Genomic DNA, 26585 nt, shown 5'->3' with positions numbered 1-26585 from the left:
TAAATACGATTTTATGGCAATCTATGTCTTTTTCAAATGGAGAGGCACCGCTTTTCCTACTCAGCCAAAACGACCCACAACCCACTTTTTTTTTTTTTTTTTTTTTTTTGAAAGAAACCAAACTAGCAGGTAATGCAAATTGGAAACAACCAAACTTAAAAATGATTGGAGCCTTCCTAAATGTAATGTTTTGTATATGAAAGATACACGAAAATCGTTTTATATGAATTTTCTTACTCTGAAAATTAAGCAAATTATTGAAAGTTAGTTGCTAAATCAAGTCGATCAAACCAAAAAATATATGAATAACAAAGAAAACTTGCCTTGTTATAAGTGTGTCTTCTGCTGTTCATCGATATAATGAAGTGAGCCGATATGCCCTTTTGTTACCTGAAAAGACGTACCTATTAGATACAACGTAATTTTAATGTAATTTACGTAACTATAAAATACTTTTTGATTACCGGTCGTGGACGCTGAATAGCCAGAACCAAGTGCAAGAACAGTTTGGAACACATGTAAAATGGGCGAGAGCAGTGAACGAAACGAACAACTGGATACTGAACTAACTAGGAGCAGTCGGCCGTGGGACTGGTCGTGCGAAGAACGACGAGTGCAGCCGAGGTAGACCGAGACTGAGACAAGCATGCGACCGCGGCTGGAACGAGAACTGCCGAAGTAACCGCCGCGACCGAGGTGAACTAGTGAACTATGAACCGATCGTTCCTCGTTCCTGAGATCTATAAGTAGACCGCCGCGACCTAAGTGAGCTATGAACCGACCGTTCCTTGGAATTCGTTCCTCGGTCCTTTCGTTCATCTTGGTGAACCGTTAGCCTGCACCCGTTCGTTCGCGAACTACCCATCTCTAAAGACCACAGTAGCAACACACATTAGTTTTTCGGCACACGGGACGCCGACTGCTTGTCACAAGCAAGCGTCAGAGGCGGACCTGGAGGCGATTTAGCGGAATGCAAAGAGCCCGGATGCTGGTGGCCGTTAGCAGTAGTTGCTAACAGTTGGTGCATATGGAGGAACAAAGTGTGCGTACGTGACCCTGCGTGCACACGTGGCTTGCACTAATTAGCGAGCGCGGCGCACGGCCCGTTAATGCAGCGCGGGTCACACGTAACGGTGGCCTGCGCCCGCCAGCCCGGCTCCCACACAGCCGCGTGCCAGGCCTTGGTTCGACGCCCGCTGCCGCCACCTGCCGCTGCGCAGTACCTCCTGTCCTGTCCGCGCGTCAGCCGGGCCGCACATCAACTCAGTTCCTCGTATTTCGCAGCGACAGCGCGCTCCTGCACGCTTTGTGAACGCCCTTTACCAACGGCTACCAAAACTTCTACAAAGAAATAAACAAATTTTCGGGAAACGTAACCGCTCTCGCACTTCCGTCGGTGTTAGGGAAGCCATTTCAGTAATTCTTTCTTTCTTAATAATTTTTAATTAGTATTATTTGAAACATTTAAGTAAAAATTTTAATTAAAAGGAACTGAAATGACTAATAAAGTTAGAAGAGAACAATGCTGTAATAGCCCTTTCTTGCCTATACAGAGGGGTTCAAAAAATTTACCCAGTGTTTAAAAGTCCTGTTGTGTACATAGTTCCGCGTAGTCAGCGCGTACACAACTTTCCCGCTAGAGCGCGCCCCGCTAAGCACAACAGCGCAGGCGCAGCGCTCGTCCGTCTCCGCACTACATCTTAGAGATGGACCAAATTCTGCTTCCGCCGATCCGCGTATTAATATGTAACGCAGCCAATGAGATTGCTGCTAACGTAGAACCTTTTCTTCTCGCGGATCACACTCGCGCAGTGATACCTGAACGCGCGAGGTATTATAACGGATGTACAGACCTCCGATTAGTCAGTCTGCATCAGTCTGCATTTGTCTGCATTAGTCTGTACCAGTCTATAGTCAAGTTTCAGTCTGCGCCTAATAAGATTATCATATTCCTGTACATATCCACGAAGAGAAATGTATAGACACTTTGTCAAGTATCAGAGATATGTGAGAATAAGATTAACGTACCAATAACAAAGCAACTTCAGACTGTCAATTGTAAATAGCATCCAGAACCAAGTTAAGTTATTTTTATGCTTGTTGGTTCAAATGGTTCAAATGGCTCTGAGCACTATGCGACTCAACTTCTGAGGTCATCAGTCGCCTAGAACTTAGAACTAATTAAACCTAAGTAACCTAAGGACATCACACACATCCATGCCCGAGGCAGGATTCGAACCTGCGACCGTAGCGGTCACGCGGTTCCAGACTGAAGCGCCTTTAACCGCACGGCCACACCGGCCGGCTTTATGCTTGTTATTATTTTAATAAATGTGTGAAAAAATTAATCAAGTTCTCTTTAAAGTTGGTCACCGTCAATCTGCTACTCAAAGCGTGCAAGTGGCATTTCTATCGTCTGACCTAACGGCAGAAGATAAACACGCCATGATAAGACCACGAGACATATTGCTGATACTCGCCTTCTTCGTTAGAGCGACAAGTCAAATAATCTGATGGTGTGTGTACTGAAGGTCTCACAGTACGCACACCACAAGTCCATAACTTGCAAACTAATTGACGGAGTTGTCTCATTTTTGGTGAACGTGTAGCTTAATGTCCAACTTAAAGACATCACTGTAGGTGTTCGAAATGGTCACCATCAACATCCACACACAAACGATGCCGCCGAACTGCAGCACGAACTACTGACTGCAACGTGTTCAGTTGGATATTTGCACATGAATGTACGATGGATTCCCGAAGTTCATACAATCTGCGTGGCTTTTGTCGATAAACGACGTATTTTAGTGTTCCCCACAGGTAAAAGTCCAGAGGAGTTAGGTCTGGGGAACGTGGTGGATACTCCACAGCACCTCTACGGCCTGTCCATCTTCCTGGTAGATTTTTGTCGCGATACGCCCTAACACGATTTTGATAGTGGGCTGCGGCACCATCTTGTTGAAAGTAAACTCTTCCGTCTCCATACAAGTCTCGGATGTCTGGAGCTTCTGAAGGTACACCTCACCGGTAACTGTGCCGTCAAAGAAGAATGGCCCAATCAAGCCCCGGTAAGACAACCCACACCACACATTTACTCCTGGCAAATTCATGGCTTTGTCTGCATGGATGTTCGGATTTTCGGCGGCCCAGTAGATGCAATTGTACCACTGAGTTTGAACTGTGCCTTATCAGACCACACAATCATCTCTGCAAACTCTTCATCGTTGCGTACCATGTTAGTAAACCACTCGCAGTACTCCACTCTACGATCTGGGTCGTCCTCGTTCATTGCGTGTAGCAATCGTAGGATGTAGCGCTTCCACTTTGATGTCTTCAAAATTCGCCGAACACTTGACCGACTCAATCTAGTTTCACGGGCACACTGTCTCACAGACGTCTGTGGTGAGCGAGTGAATTGTTGTAACACACGACGGGAGTTAGCTGGACTTGTTACTGTTACAGGTCGTCCAGATTGCTGTTTGTGTACACCTTTCACACGGACTTCGGCTTCAAATTTGCCTCGAATGCGACGAATCGTTAAACGTGTCGGTGGCTCTGTTTGATACTCATTTCGCCATTGCCGTCGAACCTCATTAACGTTTTCGTACTTAAAATACCACTTCAAAACTGACTTCCTTTCATCGAATGTAAGCCTTGTGCCAGCCATGTTTACTGCAGTAACTAGGTGCAACTAACAAGGGAACCTCCCCATCGCACCCCCCTCAGATTTAGTTATAAGTTGGCACAGTGGATAGGCCTTGAAAAACTGAACACAGATCAATCGAGAAAACAGGAAGAACCTGTGTGGAACTATGAAAAAATAAGCAAATATACAAACTGAGTAGTCCATGTGCTAGATACGCAACTTCAAGGATAGATCAGAACAGGATCGCCGTGGCCCCGTGGTTAGCGTGGGCAGCTGCGGAACAAAAGGTTCTTGCTTCAAGTCTTCCCTCGAGAGAAAATTTTACTTTCTTTAGTTTCGCAAAGTTATGATCTGTCCGTTCGTTCATTGACGTCTCTGTTCCCTGTAATAAGTTTAGTGTCTGTGTTTTGCGAGCGCGCAGCAAAACCGTGCGATTAGTAGACGAAAGGACGTGCCTCTCCAATGGGAACCGAAAACATTTGATCGCAAGGTCACAGGTGAACCGATTCCTCCACAAGAAAACACGTCTGATATATTCTATACGACACTGGTGACGGCATGTGTGTCACATGAGAGGAATATGTTGTCGACCCACCTAACTTGTACACTTGGCGAATGGGTAAAAAGATTCTCCTACCTTGCCCGATTTAGGTTTTCTTGTGAATGTGATAATCACCCCCAAAAAAGTGATCGCATCGGACGCACAAACGGACAGATAATAACTGTCTGAAAATAAAAAATTAAACTTTTCACGCGAGGGAAGACTTGAACCAAGGACCTCTCGTTCCACAGCTGCTCACGCTAATCACAGGACCACGGCGCTCCAGAGCTCACACTCTCCTTGATGTTGCCTATCTGGCGCATGGACTACTCAGTTTGTATATATTGCTTATTTTTTCATAGTTCCACACAATTCCTTCCTGTTTTCTCGATTGATCTGTGTTCAGTTTTTCAAGGACTATCCACTGTGCCAACTTATAACTAAATCGGAGGGGGGTGCGATGGGGAGGTTCCCTTGTAAGAACAAAACACTGACTATCTGGCGACTGTCATCTGACAAAACAAAAGAACGTAATAAAACACTTGTGTGGCGATTGCCGGGACTACAATCTACTACACTACCAAGGATGAGACAACTCTGTCAATTAGTTTGCCAATTATGGAGTTTTAAACAGTGGATACATTTTTTGGACCCCTCTGTATATGCACGCAACCATCATTGTTAGTTTATTACTATTCCTATTACTACTCCGATCCCTGTTCTGTGATTGCGGTTATTACTGTTGTTGCGATTGCTAATATTGCGTGTTGTGTACAGTGAAGCACTGAAAATATATCAAGTTATTTTAAAGAGTGTATCGATCATTTTATAAAAGTGTTACCGGCGCTAAGTCAGCGTAATTTTCATCATCCAAAGATAGAGTTTCAGAGACTTGAATTTGTATAAAGAGAGGGAAAGATAGATTCTTTACTGATTAGCACTAAAGATTTGTGATATTTAACATTAAATAGCATTATCAAGTAAAAGTTAAAAGGTGAAATTAACTGCATTTTAGTGTGAATATTTGCAAAACTTCACAGTATCAACAGTCAAGTGTTAGTACAAAATTTCAATTCTGCAGACTGTTAGAATCTCTGGTCAGACGTAAACTTTAAGTTAGCTGGAACATTTTGGTAACTTGGTAATGAACATTTATTGGCCTATCTAAAGAACAAAAATCTAGGAAAGACAATCAACTTTAGCACGCATTTAATTAAAAATCAGAATCAACAGTGCAGTCCAGATAATTACGACGCAGCCTGTTCTGTAACGAATGCAATAAACAGTTCATTAGTATCGCACTTAGTGACTATAAACTAATTGAATTAAATTTGAACGAGCTGTATCATCTTGAAGCGTTCTTGTGTTCTCGTAAGTGGCCATAGTACAATAACAATTGAAGCTTTGTCGCCGTGATATTCATGCAAAACAAAATAAGACCTAGCATACTCAGGCAAAACTATGTAAGTCAAGACAATATCACGACAACAAAGCACCACCAGCTTCAGAGCCCCTGTCTCCTTACGTTCTTTAATTTTATTGTTTAGTTCTCCGAATATGTCTGTTCGTTAGAGCAGTTGGTCAAATGCTGAAGCATAACGGAAAAAAAGCCTCCCTATAAAATACACAATGGGTTTTTGTCTGGATTTTCATACCCAAACGAAGAGTGGGAAATGGACAAATGCAATATCAAACTGACTAGCGTCAGGTCTAGTTATGTATAAACCGATTTATTTGCTTGATAGTAATCCTGATAGTTAACAAAAAATTAATTACATAAGATATATTTGCACTTTCGAATACGGACAACCATCAGCCGTATAGGGGAATGACGAATCTGAAAATTTGTGCCGGAGCGGGACTCGAAGCGGATTTTCCTCTTTACGCGAATGGTCGCCTTAACCACTTGACTACTCGTGCACGACTCACGGCCAAGCCAAAACTTTAATATGCCGTCGTTCCTACGTTCTTCGCACATGCTTTCATTTCGAAGGAACACTGCATCTTTCTTCTTAACAAGACAGGCACTGCAGTATCGTAAAGAAATTAATTAGTGATGTGGGCGAAATTTTTAGTAGGAACTTTTATTGTCAAATGCAGAGAGGGAAATGGACAAATGGACAAAAAATATTTAATTTCTTGAAAGTAGTTATGGAAATTAAGAAAAACTTAATTATTGATTTGAGAGGAAACTGAAATATTTCACGAACAGTATGTAAATGAAGTGTCAGAAAGTTCAGCTCCTCAAGACCTAGCTACTTTTCGGATAAAAAGTTACATTCGTGTGATATTTAACTGTCAAACTCGTTTCCTCTGAATGAAGTGCTAAATTCGGGGCATTTAGAAAATGAAGGACGCTAGGAAAGCAAATGAGGTGTTAATAAGATCATGCTTTCTGATCAGAACTCGAAAATAAAAAAAACTGAAATGGTCATTAAAATGTTTTGTGAAATTATTTGTGAAAAAGGAAGAAAGAAGTTGATTGCAGAAACATTGACGCGCCGTTGTGTCGTGCTCAAATGTTTCTCTGATCTATTTTATTTCTCACTTTCAGACAAATTACTCCACAAAACATATAACGAACTTTCAGAAAAAAATTATTTAATTTGTTCTTTGCATATTCCGTGGTTCACATTTGTGGTAGCTCACTGTAATTATTCTACGACTGGCTGATTAGGTTCATCAGATGAGAACTTTGTATCAGACTCACTGAGTGGCTTCAAGAAAGGTATAGTCACAGAAAATGACAATTATTCTTTTGTAGTGAACACATAGTGTGTTGTGGGCCAATCACTCTATAAATAATTCAAAAGCCAAGATCGCTTAAACACTGTTTACTAGATGATCGGTTTCAACACACTAAAGGTGTTATCATCGGATCTGTGAAGATATAGAAGATATAACATGACAGCTTTGAGGGAGGGCTTACATGATTTTCATTTTTATTTCTGCGACAATGATTTTATATCAGCTGGTCTGCCTCATGTATCGTTATATCCAAATGAAACCTGAATAATAGATAAACAGATCAAGAGAAAACATACAAGAGGCACCTCACCTCACACAGCACGGTTTGCTTGTTGCAGGACTGGGCGAAGCAGCACAGCCCTATTACGGAAAGTACATCGGGAAGCTGAAGACGCTCCACCACGGCGTCACGGGCGAAGTGTATGCCGTAGACGCGCGCACGCTACACATCAGGGACTTCAGCTACGATGGAGAAGGGCCAGGTAAGGATCAGGTTCAATGGCGCTCTGTGTCCACTTACCATAAAGTAACATATCAGCAATGTTCCTGGCATACCAAAACACTACGGCGACATCTCAGTCGATCTTTACTCCTCTTTCCCAAAGACTCGTCACACTGATAACTTCTAGACGCTTCTTGTGAAAGGTAATATCATGGTAAAGACACACGATCAGACTTCTTGTAACAAATCTTCCTGGGAACATCTGTACAGTTCCCACTTTTCTACACACATGACCAGGCTCGTGAGTCGCTTCAGAAATTCTCGTCTACTCAGACTTCAATTATAGCGTTAATCCTCGCATCCATAACTCAATCTAACCGACCTATTTTTTGTAGAAATTCTCAAGACAAATACGCCTGCTTGATTTTGTTATTTTGTTTCATTTGATAGTAACTCTGATTGTGCACAGTACAGATAACACAGCTACTTCAGTTGCACAAAACCGATTCAGTCGCAATTCCGCTCTCTGTAGTAATCCGAGCTATTTTCTTTTTTTCTTTTTTTTTCGATTTAGCACATGCGCCTACTACTTCCTTCTCGTTTCCTTCGTTGATATCTCATGGAACAACAAATCATTCAGTTAAATTGCTTACTCAGTATTTACTGATATAGTCAGCATGGCGAGTTTTCTACCTACCTTACGTTTCCTGCACATATTTATAACAAATATTGACACAAAAACCAATGGTGATAATTTGTACAAACCTTCTTTCAGCAGTACGATAAATAGCAAATGGCAATTACCTATTTCAACATTTTGGCAGCCGTTCATAATCGAAGTTCTTTCGGTTTTACAAAATAGACGTCCATCAATTTCATAAAAAACCTATACAATAGATGCAACATCACACTTTTCTTGTATGTCAGCTCTTTCTGCATATATATACCCCAGTGGTTGTAACCCAAAGTTCTCAGTTAATCGCCCTCAGATAATTTTTCTTCATGCGTTAGATTTAATACAAACTCAACTTATTGTGGTTGATTTATATGTTATTATTTCACATTCATGTAGGGAACATAAATTAACACCACTTTCAAAAACCAAGAACCATCACCAAGACGGGACCCAAACCAATCACCGTCGTTTGGCAAGACAGATATGATTCGTCGAGACTTTTTCTGTTGGAGAGGGTGAGAGCATGAGTTTTCATTCCCGCCTTACCCTTGCTAATATAAGCTTCCTTCGTTCTAAGTCATTAAATTATTTTGAAAATTTCCTAGAGAAATTTTTTCGACTATGTCGTCAGTGTTGCTGAATACGTCCAAACATAAATACTTTTTAGTAGAAAATAAATATCTTATTTTGCAAAAAAAAAAAAACTGGTTTGACATTAAACATGATTCTTTCAAATCGAAAATTAAATTGTTTCTTTTAAAATAAGAAGACAAAAGTCCTCTTCTACGTTTTGTCTTTGCTTCAAAAAGCTAAATGCTCTTCGGCTGAAGGTCTATCAATTAAGAAAGAATAGCCTTCCAAATATGAAAAGAGTGACCTTTGAAAATTAAGATTATTCTTCTGAACAAAGTGAAATATCTTTTTTCTAAGGAATATCTTCCAAACGCTAAAAATCCTTCTTCTGAAACATAAAAGGCATTTAGTCTTAAAATTAAAAACTATCCTTCCAAGGAAAAGTTTAAAGCTACTCTACAGGTAAGTATGACTCCTTGTCTGAAGGACTAAAAATCTCTTTTGTAAATAAGATTGCTGTACGAAAATAAAGGAATAGAATTGAGCAATGAAACGTCCTCATGGTTTGTTGCTGTTGTTGTGGTCTTCAGTCCAAAGACTGGTTTGATGCAACCTCCATGCTACTCTATCCTGTGCAAGCCTCTTCATCTTCGAGTAACTACTGCAACCTACATCCCTCTGAATCTGCTTACTGTATTCATCTCTTGGTCTCCCTCTTCGATTTTTATCCTCCACGCTTCCTTCCAGTATTAAATTGATGATCCCTTGATGCCTCAGAATGTGTCCTACTAACCGATCCCTTCTTTTAGTCAGGCTGTACCACAAATTTATCTTCTCCCCATTTCTACTCAGTACCACCTCTACACGTCTAATCTTCAGCATTCTTCTGTAGCACCAATTTCAAAAGCTTCTATTCTCATCTTGTCTAAACTGTTTATCGTCCATATTTCACTTCCATACATGACTACACTCCATACTAATTTCACAAAGGACTTCCTAACACTTAAATCTATACTCGATGTTAAAAAGTTTCTGTTCTTCATAAATTCTTTTCTTGCCGTTGTCAGTCTATATTTTATATCCTCCCTACTTCGACCATCATCAGTTATTGTGCTTCCCAAATAACAAAACTCATCAACTACTTTAAGTGTCCCATTTACTAATCTAATTCCCTTAGCATTACCTGATTTAATTCGACAACATTCCATCATCCTCATTTTCCTTTTGTTAATGTTCATCTTATATTCTCCTTTCAAGATATTGTCCATTCAGTTCAACTGCTCTTCCAAGTCCTTTGCTGTTTCCGACAGAATTACAATGTTATCGGCAAACCTCAAAGTTTTTATTTCTTCTCCCTGGACTATAATTCCTGCTCCAAATTATTGTTTTGTTTCCTCATGGTTTACATAGCTGAATATATTGAGAAGAAATGAGACAGTTTAGTATTCGCGGTCGCTATGATAGGTCACCATGTTGGGGGTTAGTCATCTACAGAATAAATACTATTGAGATGCAGATTACTGAACTTCAGGCCTTGGATGCGAACAACGTGACTTGTTTGCGATGTGTGATTGGGGTCAGTATCATCTGAAGATAGCCCTGCAGGCAATACTGAAAATAATGGCTTACACACCGTAATAATTTCAGTATATTCGGGTCGCACATTGATAAAAATACATATTTGAGATCATATCTACTAATAGAACAGAGTTGTTTCTGGCACTGTACCCTTGAAGTCGAACGGCACAAAACAAATTTCTATCATAACTGCTAACATCATGTGCTTCTCTTGGTTGGTGTGTTTAAGATGACTTCGTAAATGCAGCTCCCAAACATATAATGCTGAAAGTAGCCTAAGGAAGTTAGATCTGTATCTACATATAGATGTAGGAATACACTGTAAAATCCTTGGCAGTGTGTACTTTAAACCAAGACTGCGCTCTTCTCTGTATATAGTTAAGGACAATTGATTTCGCGCCTGCCCTAATTGCTAATTTAGTCGTGGTTCCTTGGCAAGAATACAATGGAGGCAGAAGAAATTTAGTAACGCTGGCCTGAAAAACTAGTTAGTTTAATTTGTACTATAGGGTTTCACAGCCTATATCGATCACTAGCAGAGCCTCTGAATTCCATGTCTTTTGTCACGTACACTACGTAATGACACACAAAGCGGCATTAGGACTCTAAAACACATTACAGTACATAACTGTAAGCAGAAATACTGAACATGGTAAAATCTTATACTATTCCTTTTTCACTGCAAATTATACTTATTGTTGCATTTCTAGAAGAAAATTTCAGATCTTTCCGGTAGCAAACGAGTAACATTCTCTAAACACCGGCAGAAGCCATAATATTTCTTCGTTCGCAATTAATATCGCTCCGGACTAGGTTGTTGGTACTAAACAATTGTTAGGAAGTCAGACTGAAAGAGTTAGCGCGTCATCCTAATTAGCGCTAAACTTTGCGTAACATAAACGCATTACTAAATCTTTCTCCTTCCCAAAACGGGCTTAAAGTCATGGATAAAAGTTCTACGTTGCTACCTTGTATTATAGGATGCACTGACAAAACTCCTCTCCTATAGAAATATTCACTGCCGCTAAAAAAGGCAACACCCTCAAGGAAAAATTTTATTGACAAGTGAGGTGACAGGTAGTTCCTCCTTGTAGAAGTATATGATAACAAATTCAGACCAAATGAAACATACACGTCAGTAAACGGCGCCCAAATAGTCGTATCAGTACCAAATGTATCCCCTCTGGCAGTAACGCAGGCGTCTATTCTCACATGCAAACTATCATAAACGGCCGAATAGCATCCTGCGATAGATTATCCCAAGCATCTTGCACCTTCTGTTGCAGTTCGGCAGTAGCTTTTGTAAGCCCTGGAGAACGAGTAAAGTCCTGTCTTCATCATGTCCCATGTGTGTCCAATTGGCGAGAGATCTTGCTGGCCAGTTGTTGCGCACTACAAAGAGCACGTTGCGTCGCAGAAGGCGATTCCGAAAGTGCATTATCCTGCTGGAGAAGCACATCACCAACCTGTCGAAGAAATGGCGACTGTACGGGAATAACAGTCTGTGCAATGTAGCGTACACTGGTTACTTTACTCTGCAGAAACACCAGAAACGATTGCAAGCTCTAACTGATGCCCTTCCCCCTCTGCCCCCTCCCCCCCCCCCCCCTCCCCAATCCCACACAGCGAGAAGTCTAGTATCAGACCTGTGTGTCGTGGGCAAATGTACTCTGGAACAGACGACTCACTAGGTCTACGTCACACCCATATACGCGCATCACTCGCATACAGACGCAACCTACTATCATCACTGGAGACAACAGGACGCCATTCCATTCTCCAGTCGAATCCTTCACGACACCAGTGCAGCCATATTGGATAGTGTCGTGGTGTCATTGGTAGCCGGGACTGGGGCATTCGTGACTGTAATCCTGCTGCAAGCAGACGATACCCAATGGTCTGTGATAACACAGCAGGTGCGACACGTGCACGTCTAGCTTCCCTGGATGATGTTCTGACAGCCACTACCGCTTGCACAATGCGTCGATATTGACGTGCGTCTGTACTACGTGGAATTCCAGAACTTGGTCTACAGGTGGAGGAATTCTCCACAGACCAGTGTTGAAAGCAGAGACACGCCACCGAGACACTGTGTCCAACAAGTGCAGCAATCTGTCAATGTCTCTGCCAGGGGACTGGGTGTTTCTGTTGTCCTCATCATTTCCTTCGCATCATCATCATCACCATCATTCGTAACAGTGACTAGATTGGACTGTGTAGAAATTGGGACTTTGTGCGGGCGCTGATGACGGCGCAATTGAGCTCCCCTCAAAACCAAACATCATCACCATCATCATCACGAATGCGAGTCCAGTGTGCTCACCACTGCGCCACCTCGCTCGGTGAATGTCTTTTCTCTGAACTGATAGGAGAACAGTTCCCTTGTTCATTTGTTTAGCCAAGCAGGCAACTATGTAATTTCATCTGTAATGTTATTTCATTTCAGCTTCCTTTTTTACTTGTCATACCTGCGTTATGTATTATTTCAGAGCGTGAGTTTTCACATCTTCATAAGTATGTGTGATAGTGAGATTTAAGATAACAGCTTTTAACACACACCGCATTCTGAAAACTGCATTCCACGTCAAATTTTATTACACAAGTCCCGTCAGGCAAGCAGACAACGAGATTCCGTCCGGATTTACCAATTTATGAGCGTCATTGACCTCATCTGAAGTGCGCCCTCAAAACAAACTATTACCACATACTGTTTCAAAACCTGAGATAATATCGCTCTCCAATCTATCACTATGTTCCACGAGAATAATTGCGAAGCACGACTGCAAAGTAGGACGATGAAGTGATAAGCAAGATATTTGTCTCTAGTATTCTTGTTACGCATACACTGATAGCAAATCACCTGACATTTATTTCCACACTAGCTGGAGGCACGCTATATCATATTGTGCCGCGCTGAAGATTTCTCAACACTAGGAATTTTGTCATTACGCGCACAGCGTAAAATGTGATCAGATTGGAACCGACAACGTCAATTTTGTCAGTAACGCATTCTACATGAGAACCAGTCCTTATCGGAAACGGAAGCGTATTTAATAGCTTGCACAGATTTGAAATTGCTCCGTGTTTCACATAAATTACAGTTTGTAATTCATACCCAAGGGGAACTGATCTTATCGACTGACATAGACGCGCACACACACACACACACACACACGCACACGCACACATTTCAAATGGGAAACGCGAGCAGAATATTTACTGCTGCAATTCGAAAAGAAAACAGGCAGTCAAATAAACGATCACACACCTCTCGTTTCCTTGGTGTTGTTTTGTAAACAACATCGCGAACGACGTCCAGGTACGATTGCAAATGGACGCAGTTATATTTAAGTGTCCCATTTCCTCAAACGATAAAAATAAAGGTTTAATTTAAAACTGATGTCCATCACGAAGGCGAGCGATTCCCACGGCGAAACCTAACGGTGACATCTGGTCCCGTACAAAAATAGTTCCATAAAACCTCGCTCCGCCTTTCGGAGCGTCGCCTGTCGACCATTACGGTCGAGTGTAAGGCAAGGGGAAGAGCGAGTCGGGGTAGGCGCGCGGAAGCGAAAAAAGAAATAGAAGGAGAGTGCGAGTAAGAAATAAAGGAGGGACTGCCGCGCCCGGCGCCACTGACAGGGATCCAGAAACGCGCAGTCCGCAAAAAAATTGTGTCACGCGAAGAAATGTCTGCCATAAACTATGGGCGCCCGTGGCGCATCGCGAGCTATTTCCAGAGGCAGTAGCGGGACCGGTGGCCGCCTCACTGAAGGTCGTTGCCATTGAAAAACAAACGAAGGTCGCGGAAGGGGGCGCGCAGAATGTGACCGCCACCAGCACTCTCTGCCGGCCTGCGAGTGAGTTAGAGGGGAGGGGTAGGGGCTTCTAATTGGGATGCGAGCAGGACCGCGCGTAGGCCGGTCCCCTTCGGCTTTTGCGCCCGTGTTTCGGGGCTAGGTTTTTGCACGTCGGACTGTTCCCGAACACAACTGCTGCAAACGTCAGGATGGCGACAGGAAACAAAAAGTTTTGCTTCCGGGGGTACGTTTTAGGAGGCGAGTGACCGCCGATGCACAGCCTGAAGCGACACTGTGCGTTCTAATGACGCCATGGTCATTGACCCCATGCGACTAAGGCCGCGATCACAATGGCACCGATATCGGTGGATTCCAACGACGACCGACATCGTCCTAAGATGGCCGATCTTTTCAAACCAGTACGCAGCTACATGCACGATCACAATGTAGCCGACCTCATCGCCCGAACGTACAGATTCCGGACGACTGTCGGTGAAATTCAGTGCAGTTTGTTTTTTCGGTCATAATGGCCGACACAACAGCGATGTCATGGACAGCGAGAAACAAGTAACTCCAAAGGAGTACTTTCTGGAATCCTGAGAATGAAAAACACTTTAGTCGGGATATAGTTCGAAATCTATGGGCTGAAATCGCAAGTTTATTGGAAACCCCAAGTAGGCAAAATCTTTAACGGAAATTTTAGGTGTAGATTATAACCTCGAAAAATAATTTGTTCATGTGGCAACCCGCGCGGGATTAGACGAGCGGTCTCAGGCGCTGCAATCATGGACTGTGCGGCTGGTCCCGGCGGAGGTTCAAGTCCTCCCTAGGGCATGGGTGTGTGTGTTTGTCCTTAGGATAATATAGGTTAAGCAGTGAGTAAGCTTAGGGGCTGATGACCTTAGCAGTTAAGTCCCATAAGATTTCACACACATTTGAACTACTTTTTTTTTTTTTTTCATGTGGCAAGCATGGTGTATCTTATGAGTAGAGTTACAATAGCGGATGTTTTTGGGTTGTGGTAGGCCGACAATAGCTGTCTATAAATACTATTACTGTTAACTGGCGTTTTTATGAGTTTAGGCTGGTAATTTTCAAATATGGTGTACGTATTTGTTTGCACTTCACAGTGCTTTATGTGTTCAGAGTACCTTATTCGAAACTACATGCTTGTCTTTCATGCTGAATGATAGTCATTGAAGAGTAATCGACGCATGTTTGCACATCTTCAAATAACTTCAGCAAAACAGATTTCGAGTGCTTGTAGAAATGTGATTTGGGCTCTCTTAAAAAGTCCGATACTCACATTAAAGATGCAGTTTTGGCTCAAGTAAAACTAGAAGTGACACTTTTATGTTTGACATCTAGCGATTACATCTTTCCAATGACTAGGAATATAGCGTGTTCTGGTAAGTAAAGTTTCAAAATTTTTGTGTTATATGTTGGATGCTATTTACAATGCCATAAATACTAATTTAAAAGTTAACATTTTCACTCGTGCATCCCAAATACTACGAAATTTTGAATTTATTCTATACCGAATATTGGAGCTATGCATCATGCAAGTGCAAAAAAAAAAAAAAAAAAAAAAAAAAAGTAGGCTCTGAGCACTATGGGACTTAACTTCAGAGGTCATCAGTCACTTAGAACTACTTAAACCTAACTAACCTAAGGACATCACACACATCCATGCCCGAGGAAGGATTCGAACCTGCGACCGTAGCGGTCGCGCGGTTCCAGACTGTAGCGCCTAGAACCGCACGGCCACTCCGGCCGGCGTGCAAGTGCACTAAAAGAAACTGTAATATAGTTCATTTTCTTTATTAAAAGTTACACTGAATCTGAAATAATACTGCCACCAGAAATCTTGTTACGTCTTTTCTCAAATCCACTGGGCAAACAGTAGTTAAGTTTCCAGTATTCGAATCTGGTTATACCTAATGCCAGTACTGAATTAATATTCACCGACTTAAGAATAAAGTGAGATGCTGTGAAACCACAAATCCACCTTTCATTAATTAGATAATACTTGCTTACTGAAACACATATTTTATCAATTCCTCATATAACAGAAACATCTACTTTCACCATTTGAATTCACCATTATGTGCTCGTAGCCTCTTTGGCTAAACCTTTATACACAATGTTTCCGCTGTAGCATAATAAACCTAACGCTGAACAACGTGTTTTGGAGAGATACATAGTGCGGTATATCACTGAAACTACATGTTTTCGTAATACAGGGTGATTCAAAAAGAATACCACAACTTTAGGAATTTAAAACTCTGCAACGACAAAAGGCAGAGCTAAGCACTATCTGTCGGCGAATTAAGGGAGCTATAAAGTTTCATTTAGTTGTACATTTGTTCGCTTGAGGCGCTGTTGACTAGGCGTCAGCGTCAGTTGATGCTAAGATGGCGACCGCTCAACAGAAAGCTTTTTGTGTTATTGAGTACGGCAGAAGTGAATCGACGACAGTTGTTCAGCGTGCATTTCGAACGAAGTATGGTGTTAAACCTCCTGATAGGTGGTGTATTAAACGTTGGTACAAACAGTTTACAGAGAATGGGTGTTTGTGCAAAGGGAAAAGTTCTGGACGGCCGAGAACGAGTGATGAAAATGTAGCACGCATCCAGCAAGCATTTGTTCGCAGCCCAGGAAAATCGACTCGCAGAGCTAGCAGAGAGCTGCAAATTCCACAATCAACTGTATGGAGAGTCCTACGAAAAAGGTTGGCAGTTATCTGTCCGTAACTACCTGAACGTCAACTACCCGAGGCGATGGATCGGCCGCCAGGCAGCCCGTGACAGAGCACTTCATCACTGGCCTCCAAGAAGCCCTGATCTTACCCCCTGCGATTTTTTCTTACGGGGGTATGTTAAGGATATGGTGTTTCGGCCACCTCTCCCAGCCACCATTGATGATTTGAAACGAGGAATAACAGCAGCTATCCAAACTGTTACGCCTGATATGCTACAGAGAGTGTGGAACGAGTTGGAGTATCGGGTTGATATTGCTTGAGTGTCTGGAGGGGGCCATATTGAACATCTCTGAACTTGTTTTTGAGTGAAAAAAAACCTTTTTAAATACTCTTTGTAATGATGTATAACAGAAGGTTATATTATGTTTCTTTCATTAAATACACATTTTTAAAGTTGTGGTATTCTTTTTGAATCACCCTGTACAGTGGCACTTCGTAAAACTTGTCTGGTAATTCGAATAACTGAAGACAGAGTGTACAGTTCACGACAGGTCCTTCACGAGACAGATGCAGCCCATTCGGCACTTTTTATAGCTAACACCGCATCGCAGCACTCGTCTCTAAGAACAGACGTGTCGTGGTGTCCACCCACACTTTGAGGTTAAAATATAACCTACTACACACATGGAAGAGATTCTAATCTAACACCGCCAAAAACTGATGAATGAGATCCGACGCACCGTGATCAAGCTGTCGTCCGATGTTATCGGGCGATCTCTGGCGACGGTGTCTGACGATGGTTTTCAGTGCCACTGTGAACGCAACCTAATGGGGTAGAGGCTGGTCTCCAGCACTGAACACTACGACTGTGTGTAAAGCTATATTCAAACATCATTGGGCTGAATCAAAAAGTGTATTGGCCTGAATCAAATGGCTCTGAGCATTATGGGACTTAGCATCTATGGTCATCAGTCCCCTAGAACTTAGAACTACTTAAACCTAACTAACCTGAGGACGTCACACAACACCCAGTCATCACGAGGCAGAGAAAATGGCCTGAATCTATTTTTATTTTAGTTTCATATAGATACAACGTCATTGATTATCTAATTACTTACGTGATGCATATGATGATTAAAATAAACGAATTTGAGGGCCTACAGAGCAAGCAGTAGGTAATAATAGATCATAATAACGCATCATGTAACTGGAAACGAACACAGACGTTTTGGACTATTTGTCAACTTACTACAAATTTTGCTCCTATCAGTATTACGAAAACGGTGCGCATCCTCATTTGCTAAGGCTTTCAGGACCAACAACAATTTTATTTTCATTAATTCACGTTTTAATTATTGTCCAAATTTAAAAATTTAAAATGCCATCATAACCTACTTATTAAAAGGCAAAAGGTATAACACTAAGAGAAGTACAAAAGCCGGAAACTGTGTGTATACCCCTAGGCAGCATAACTCACGGTATTATAATATACATCCAGTATTTGATACTCTTAATAACAGCTCTCAGCGACTTCGAACAAACTTTACACATAATTTCAAATATTTTCGAAGCTTTTTTTTAATGAAAGCAAAAAGTTAATCGCATATTACATTTTCACTGTTCATACAGCAAAATTTCAGCATCAGGCACGCTGTCTAATAGGCGACATTACCTCTTTACAACGAACTCTATTGACAACATGTTTGCAGACAATATCCACATATTCCGCCGAATGTAACTGCAACATTATATCACTGTGTGACAGATAATTCACGAGTCTTGAGATTTTATACATGTGACTTCGATTATTTAAAGATCTGGCGCAGGGGGTCTGACCTTCGAAATGCCTCACCTTAGCTTTACTTGGGGTGTGCGGGGGTGGGGGAAGGAGAGGGAGGGGATTCGAAAAAGAAAATGAATATAAGGGCATTTCTGAAACCAATACCTCCCAATTTTTGGGTTGACTTTGAGTGCCCAGGCAAGATTATGTTGATTTAGTACTGAATCTTTCCGCTAACGTCCTGTACATTTTGCTATCCTGCGATTGATAGCACCGACAGGGGATCCTACCAAAATGCTGTGTGATCGCAAAGTGTGTATAAAACATTTATTTATAGGGGGTCGACAGGAATTTGGAAACAGTGTTCTTCTTCCTGGAGTATTCAAGTAGCAGGATGCAGATAAGCGTCAGTTCGAAAACCGGAACACTGACACTAGCAAATTGGAATTCTTCGTTGGACACTAACGTGTGTTGACTCGCAGAGTGTAATCTTCCTCCTAAGTCTCATTCAATAACCCACTGTAGTTATTCCGCAGTAGGGATCATGGATATGAGGACAACAAATGACTTACATATGCCATATTTGGCGTAACCTGATTTCGATTACAAGTATTATGGGAAATGTAAGTTACAGTTGTCAGCCTCCAGTGTGACAACAGAGGCCAACACTTTAAATCTGTATAGTAATTTTACGTTTGTTGTACATATTACATCATCTCGCCATCCATGAATTCACTCTCTTAAAAATTATTGTGGGAAAGAAATAACTAAGTTGTTAGCGGTCCTCATCCCAAATCGGGGGTGACCATAGCCATGTTTATTGTAAATTATGGTCGCCCTGGGATCGAGTTACATTGGGCAACATGAGCACTTCCTCGGCTACATACGAGATGTTTCAAAATGTTTCGGGAATTTCCATTTTTTGGAAGTAATTTTATTTATTCGTCCACATTAATGTCATCTCCTTCAAAGTAGTCCCCATCAGATGTTATATAATAATGCCAGTACTTCTAATCCCCGGACACTTCTGGAACTCGATCTTTGGGACAGCACTTAGCTCTTTCGGCGATTTGCTTCCAATCTCGCCTAAACATGTAAAACGACGAGTCTTTAAAGTTTTGGAAAAATGTCGCACTGGGTCATATCTGGCCTATATGGAGGGTGGGGAATCATTACACTGCTTTTCCATGAGTTTCGTCATAAATCCGGGCGATTTTTTTCCGGAATGCTTCCCGTAAACGGTGTTGAAATTGTATGTAGTACTCCCTTATTGGTCCTTTGATCATTTGGCAAGAACAATGTCGTTAAAATCGAAGAAAATAGCGAAAATAACCTTCACATTCACAACACTTGCCGAGCTGTTCTCGGTTTTGGTGATCCAGAATGCCTTCACTTAGATGGTTGAGCCTAGATTTCGACGTCATAGGCGTAATCCCATGTTTCGTCCCCTGTTATGACACATTTCAGTTGTTCTGAATTGTTGTTGACTCCTGAGCAACTAACATTCATCTCTTCCTTTGCTCAAAATTCAGCGCCTTTGGCATAAATGTTTCTGTCCACGTTTCACACCAAAACGTTCGAAAAATATCAAAACCCAAGTAGCAAAAGCATTGATATTTCTAAAAAATATAGAGTATCACAGAAAATTAGCCAAAAGAATAATTTTTGAAGTTTAAAAGAAACATGTGTGTTCCTTACCGTAAAAAAATTCACGTGAATATCACATTATGTCTTTTTGGAAATCTGGAAAATGTTTGACAGAACATTGTGTTACATCTTGAGTTACAATCTAGGTAAAGATAAAATCGAGGAACAGAATTTTCCACAACAGATCGGAGTGCAGGGGTCAAGTTCAGAATGGGTAGCGCAATGCATGCCTGCAATTCAGCCTCGTTTGCAATCGCAGCACTAAACACAGCATGTTTCCGACAGTCCCACAGCCAGAATTCAGACGGATTACGATCAGGTGATTTGGACCGCCAGGCTGTAGGGCAGTGACGGCTGATGATTCTAGCATTTCCAAAATGTCTGCAGCCGCTTCATTGGCTGTGCAATGTGCAGAGGAGCGCCATATTGCATAAAAGTGATTCCATCCTAACGTCCTCGCTGTTAAATTGGAATGGCGTTGGCGTGCAAAAGACTGTCATAGCGTTTACTAGTGACAATGCAGGTAAAAGAACATGAAGAACCATCTCGACAAGATACGCCCCTATTATAAACGATGTCATCAACCTGCACTACACAGTTACGTTTACAGAATGAAGCGGTACCTGTTGTGGGTGCAGATTTTCCGCTGCCCATACTCTGCAATGGACTGTCCACAGAGTGTTCATGGCAACTCATTGCCCACTTCTATGCGAGCAAGAAATTCTAGAACAAACTCTCGTCTTACTGGCAGGTCAGCATAAAGCAACTCTTGAACAAGGGCAATTTTATGCTCCGAGCCCATAGACATGTCCAAAGTTCGGGCAATTCTCTGTGCACAGCATGTTTGCACACCGTCTTTCGAACCCTGCAGCAATCCTGTGGCCACATCTACTGACGTCCGATCGGTTTTCCTCTCTCTGCCACAATGCACTTCAAAAGAACCTTTCTTTTCGAATTTCGTAATCATTTACTCCAGACCCTTGGCAAATTTCATACCAACGCCTTTAATCATACGCTTGAATGTCCAGAATGTCTTCACAGCTACTGGCGTACAGTCACCGTTCTTGTAAAAGAGCTTCACCAGCAGTGTTCAATCCTCCAAAGACAGTCATGCCGAGTGTCTCAGCACTTACAGCACCATCTAATGGTAGGATTTTCGTTAATTTTTTTGTTTCCATAACGTTTCCCGCTTCTTCTATAATATCTCTTTCAAATTTGACGTCATTCTTGGAGCGGTTAGTTTCTTATATTGTTTTGAAACTGGAACTTTAATTACAATCATCATATATTGTTGTTGATTACACTTCGATGTCGTCGTTGTGATCAAGAAGAAGATACGATATATTGTATAAGGTTCATGTTGAGGGCAGAAAAATATACTTTAAATTTCACTTTCTTAACTAGCAGCGCACTGAAAGCGGTCAATGTAATACTACGACGAAAATTAAATCTGTTAACATTCAGCAGTTAGCACGTTAGGTCAACTCTGACGGAAGTTTGTTTCGGTTTTCCTTTTTGATGTAGCTGCACATGCACAAGAGTTTCTGTTTTCAGCATGGATAGTTCACTCCGCCCCCCCCCCCACTCTCTCTCTCTCTCTCTCTCTCTCTCTCTCTCTCTGAGTGGTTATTTTCACTGGGAACTGTCAAGTTGCTGAATAAATTTTCAATAGCTGTCTGTAAAGTTCGTCGCTGATCAGGAATTGTAATCCTCTTTCCTTCCAGCTTACTAATTCCTGTGGATTAATAATTCACACTGGAGGTCTTTATTTGTTGATGAAGCATGACTAAAGATGAACATTATTTCGATGGAAACAGTTCTCCTTCTACACTTACTTTGCCAGTCTCATAGATTCTACACATAAACTTGAGCAGTCGTTTGGTTTCCACTCCTCCAAATGACTTTATAAATTCTGATGGAATGTTATTTATCCCTTCTGCCTTATTTGATTTCAAGTCTTCCAGATCTATTGATCTTCCATTCTTATCGTTCTCTCAGACGAGCCGCCTGAAACACGGAGAGAAAATGTATGGCAAAACTATATTAATCAGACATTAATCAGACGCTAATAAAGTCTAAAGAACAACCGACTGCAAGGTACCGTCTCTGACATGGAGGGTCCTTAAACGCTGAAACTGACGACACACTGCGCAAAACCAACCAGAGAAAATTGGGATATAAAGAGATCGACTCCTGAGGGAGTGATGCAATACAAGGTTATCAACATCTAATGATATGCCCAAAAATAAGCAAAACTTGCTCAGTGGCAGACCTTATCATAGCAAATGACAAAGCCGTCCATGTGGCCGTTTACTGGAAATGTGCAGTATACTTGGTGACCCAAACACGTAAAGAACGTAACTGTTCCCTCTTGCTTCTCGTACGTATAGTATATTACCCTCCTTTTCCTACATCTACATCTATATCTGCATCTAAATATACATGGATTCTCTGCAAATCTCACTTAAGTGCCTGGCAGACGGTTTATCGAACCACCTTCACAATAATACACTATTACTCTACTCTCGAACAGAGCGCAAAAAAAAACGAACACCTACATCTTTCCGTGCGAGCTCTGATTTTCCTTATTTTATTAAGATGATGGTTTCTTCCTATGTACGTCGACTTCAACAAAATATTTTCCCATTCGGAGGAGAAAGTTGGTGATCGGAATTTCATGAGAAGACCCCCAGCAACGAGAAACGCATTTGTTTTAATGATGTGTCCCCCCCCCCCCCCCCCCAAATCCTGTATCATGTCCGTGACTCTCCCTCCCCTATTTGTCGATAATACAAAACCTGCTGCTCTTCTTTAAACTTTCTCGATGTACTCCGTTAATCCTATCCAGTAAGGATCACAGACCGCGCAGCAGTATTCCAAAAGAGGAAGGACAAGCGCAGTGCAGACAGTCTCTTCAGTAGATCTGTTGCGTTTCCTAAGTGTCCTACCAATAAATCTCAGCCTTTGGTTCGCCTTCCTCACAATATTTTCTGTGTGTTCTTTTCAATTTAAGTTGTTCGCAATAGTAATCAAATGGTTCAAATGGCTCTGAGCACTATGGGACTCAACTTCTGAGGTCATTAGTCCCCTAGAACTTAGAACTAGTTAAACCTAACTAACCTAAAGACATCACACACATCCATGCCCGAGGCAGGATTCGAACCTGCGACCGTAGCGGTCTTGCGGTTCCAGACTGCAGCGCCTAGAACCGCACGGCCTAATAGTAATCCCTAGATATGTAGTTGAATTTACGGCTTTGAGATTTGACTCATTTATCAAGTAACCAAAGTTTAACGGATTCCTTTTAGCACTCATGTGGATGGCCTACTTTTTTTCATTGTTTAGGATGAATTGCCAATTTTCACACCATACAGACATCTTTTATAAACCGTTTCGCAATGTGTTTTTGTCTTCTGATGACTTTACTGACTCTACTAGACGATAAACGACAGCATTATCAACCGAGCGGGGTGGCGCAGTGGTTAAACACTGGACTCGCATTCGGGAGGACGACGGTTCAATCCCGCGTCCGGCCATCCTGATTTAGGTTTTCCGTGATTTCCCTAAATCACTCCAGGCAAATGCCGGGATGGTTCCTCTGAAAGGGCACGGCCGACTTCCTTCCCAATCCTTCCCTAATCCGATGAGACCGATGACCACGCTGTCTGGTCTCCTTCCCCAAACCAACCAACCAACAGCATTATCTGCAAGCAACCCTAGACGGCTGCTCACCTTGTCTCCTAAATCGTTCATATAGATAAGGAACAGCAAAGGGCCTATAACACTACCTTGGGGACCACCACAAATCACTTCTGTTTTATTTGATGACTTTCAGTCAGTTACTAAGTATTGTGATCTCTCTGACAGTAAATCATGAATCCAGTCGCATAACAGACGATATTCCATATGCACACAATTTCATTACAACCGCTTGTAAGATACGGTGTCAGAAGCCTTCTGGAAATCTAGAAATACGGAATCAATTTGAAATCCCTTTCAAGAACACTCAACACGTGGTGTGAGTAACGAACTGGTTGTGTTTCACAAGAACGGTGTTTTCTAAATCCGTGTCGACTGTGTGTCAATAGACCGTTCCCTTCAAGGTAATTCACAACGTTCGAACACAATATATTTTCCAAAATCCTGTTGCATTACTCATGTTGCCTTTCTTAAATGCTTGAGTGATCTGCGCAACTTTCCAGTCTTTGGGTACGGATCTTTCGTAGAGCGAGCGGTTGTATATGATTTTAAGTATGGAACTATTGCATTACCTTACTGTCAATGGAACCCAATTGGTACATAGTCTGGACCGGAAGACTTGTTTTTATTAACTGATTTAAGTAGCTTCTCTATTCCGAAGATATCTGCTTCTAAATTACTCATGCACTCATTCTTACTTATGACAGAGTTTAGAACATCTTGCACTATTTTACCATCGCATAATATGAGCAAAATACTTTGAAAAGTTTCCCCTGCTTGCTCATTTTTATAATAACACGGATTACCACCTGATGAATGTGTACTGATATAAAAATTCCACGTGTGTTTCAGCTGCGTTCTTCTGGGCTGGAGACACCAAGAGCCCGAGCAGCTACGGCTTCAAGGTGAACGACGAGAAAGGAACGTAAGTAGCTCCTCGTTTCTGTCGCTGTTATGTGCTGTCCCTGGCGCCCGGTTCACCTAAGAACGGAGGCATTCTTTTGCAGAACGAACGTGCTGCCGCGCTACCGCAAGAAACACATAACGGTCACCCTGCCGGACAACAAGACGCTCAGGGACATCAAGTGGTTCTCCGTGTGGTGCGACGAATTCGCTGTGAGTACCCTACATTACACTGCACGCTCTGGTTACCTTCTCCGTAAATACCTTCCCTCTGACGCAATGGTATGTGCTAAGTCTCAACAGGCTAGAAGAACGATACTTCGTTTGATGATGTTCCTTACTGGACTTTCAGAAGTATCGAGTTCAAACACTGGCTATGCTCTGTATACCCTGAGTGTATACCTGCCAAACACAACATATATTGTTCTGATTAAGCAAAATCGAAGTGTTTTAATAATGCTAGCCGTGCTCGGTATACATTTAAAGCCTTTTTTTCTTTCTAAGTGCTTACACTGGTATTCCGAACACACAAACGATACATATACTGGGTGGTCCATTGATCGTGACCGGGCCAAATATCTCACGAAATAAGCGTCAAACGAAAAAACTACAAAGGATGGAACTTGTCTATCTTGAAGGGGGAAACCAGATGGCGCTGCCATAGGTCAAACGCATATCAACTAGGTTTTTTTTTTTTTTTTAAATAGGAACCCCCAACTTTTTATTACATATTCGTGTAGTACGTAAAGAAATATGAATGTTTTAGTTTGACCACTTTTTCGCTTTGTGATAGATGGCGCTGTAATAGTCACTATCATATGGCTCACAATTTTAGACGAACAGTTGGTAACAGGTAGGTTTTTTAAATTAAAATACAGAACGTAGGTACGTTTGAACATTTTATTTCGGTTGTTCCAATGTAATACATGTACCTTTGTGAACTTATCATTTCTGAGAACGCATGCTGTTACAGCTTGGTTTCCTGTAAATACCACATCAATGCAAACGTTCTAAAAACGATGTCCGTCAACCTCAGTGCATTTGGCAATAGGTGTAACGACATTCCTCTCAACAGCGGGTAGTTCGCCTTCCGTAATGTTAGCACATGCATTGACAATGCGCTGACGCATGTTGTCAGGCGTTATCGGTGTATCACGATAGCAAATATCTTTCACCTTTCCCCACAGAAAGAATTCCGGGGAGGTCAGATCCGGTGAACGTGCAGGCCATGGTATAGTGCTTCGACGACCAATCCATCTGTCATGAAATATGCTATTCAATATCGCTTCAACCGCACGCGAGCTATGTGCCGGACATCCATCATGTTGGAAGTAGATTGCCGTTCTGTCATGCACAAACATCTTGTAGTAACATCGGTAAAACATTACGTAGGAAATCAGCATAGATTGAACCATTTAGATTGCCATCGATAAAATGGGGGCCAATTACCCTTCCTCCCATAATGCTGCACCATACATTAACCCGCCTAGGTCGCTGATGTTCCACTTGTCGCAGCCATCGTGGATTTTCCGTTGGCCAATAGTGCATATTATGCCGGTTCACGTTACCGCTGTTGGTGAATGACGCTTCGTCGGTAAATAGAACGCGTGCAAAAAATCTGTCATCGTCCCGTAATTTCTCTTGTGCCCAGTGGCAGAACTGTACATGACGTTCAAAGTCGTCGCCATGCAATTCCTGGTGCATAGAAATATAGTACGGGTGCAATCGATGTTGGTGTAGCATTCTCAACACTGACGTTTTTGAGATTCCCGATTCTCGCGCAATTTGTCTGCTACTGATGTGCGGATTAGCCGGGACAGCAGCTAAAACACCTACTTGGGCATCGTCATT

General features: G+C 41.9%; 1 protein-coding gene across 1 annotated transcript in view; it reads left to right on the top strand.

The window, feature by feature from the left end:
• LOC126473332 (protein Skeletor, isoforms D/E-like) overlaps positions 1–26585 on the top strand; it is a 337232-nt gene that overhangs the window by 71436 nt on the left and 239211 nt on the right. Inside the window, exons 2-4 of the mRNA XM_050100317.1 lie at positions 7274–7417; positions 24684–24756; positions 24839–24947. Of these exons, the coding sequence (XP_049956274.1) occupies positions 7274–7417; positions 24684–24756; positions 24839–24947 (326 nt within the window). The remainder of the gene's footprint in view (positions 1–7273; positions 7418–24683; positions 24757–24838; positions 24948–26585) is intronic.

Source organism: Schistocerca serialis, chromosome 4, assembly GCF_023864345.2.
Source record: "Schistocerca serialis cubense isolate TAMUIC-IGC-003099 chromosome 4, iqSchSeri2.2, whole genome shotgun sequence".
Lineage (NCBI taxonomy): Eukaryota > Metazoa > Arthropoda > Insecta > Orthoptera > Acrididae > Schistocerca > Schistocerca serialis.
Note: the sequence above shows the minus strand (reverse complement) of the source record. Positions and strands in the feature narration are given on the sequence as shown.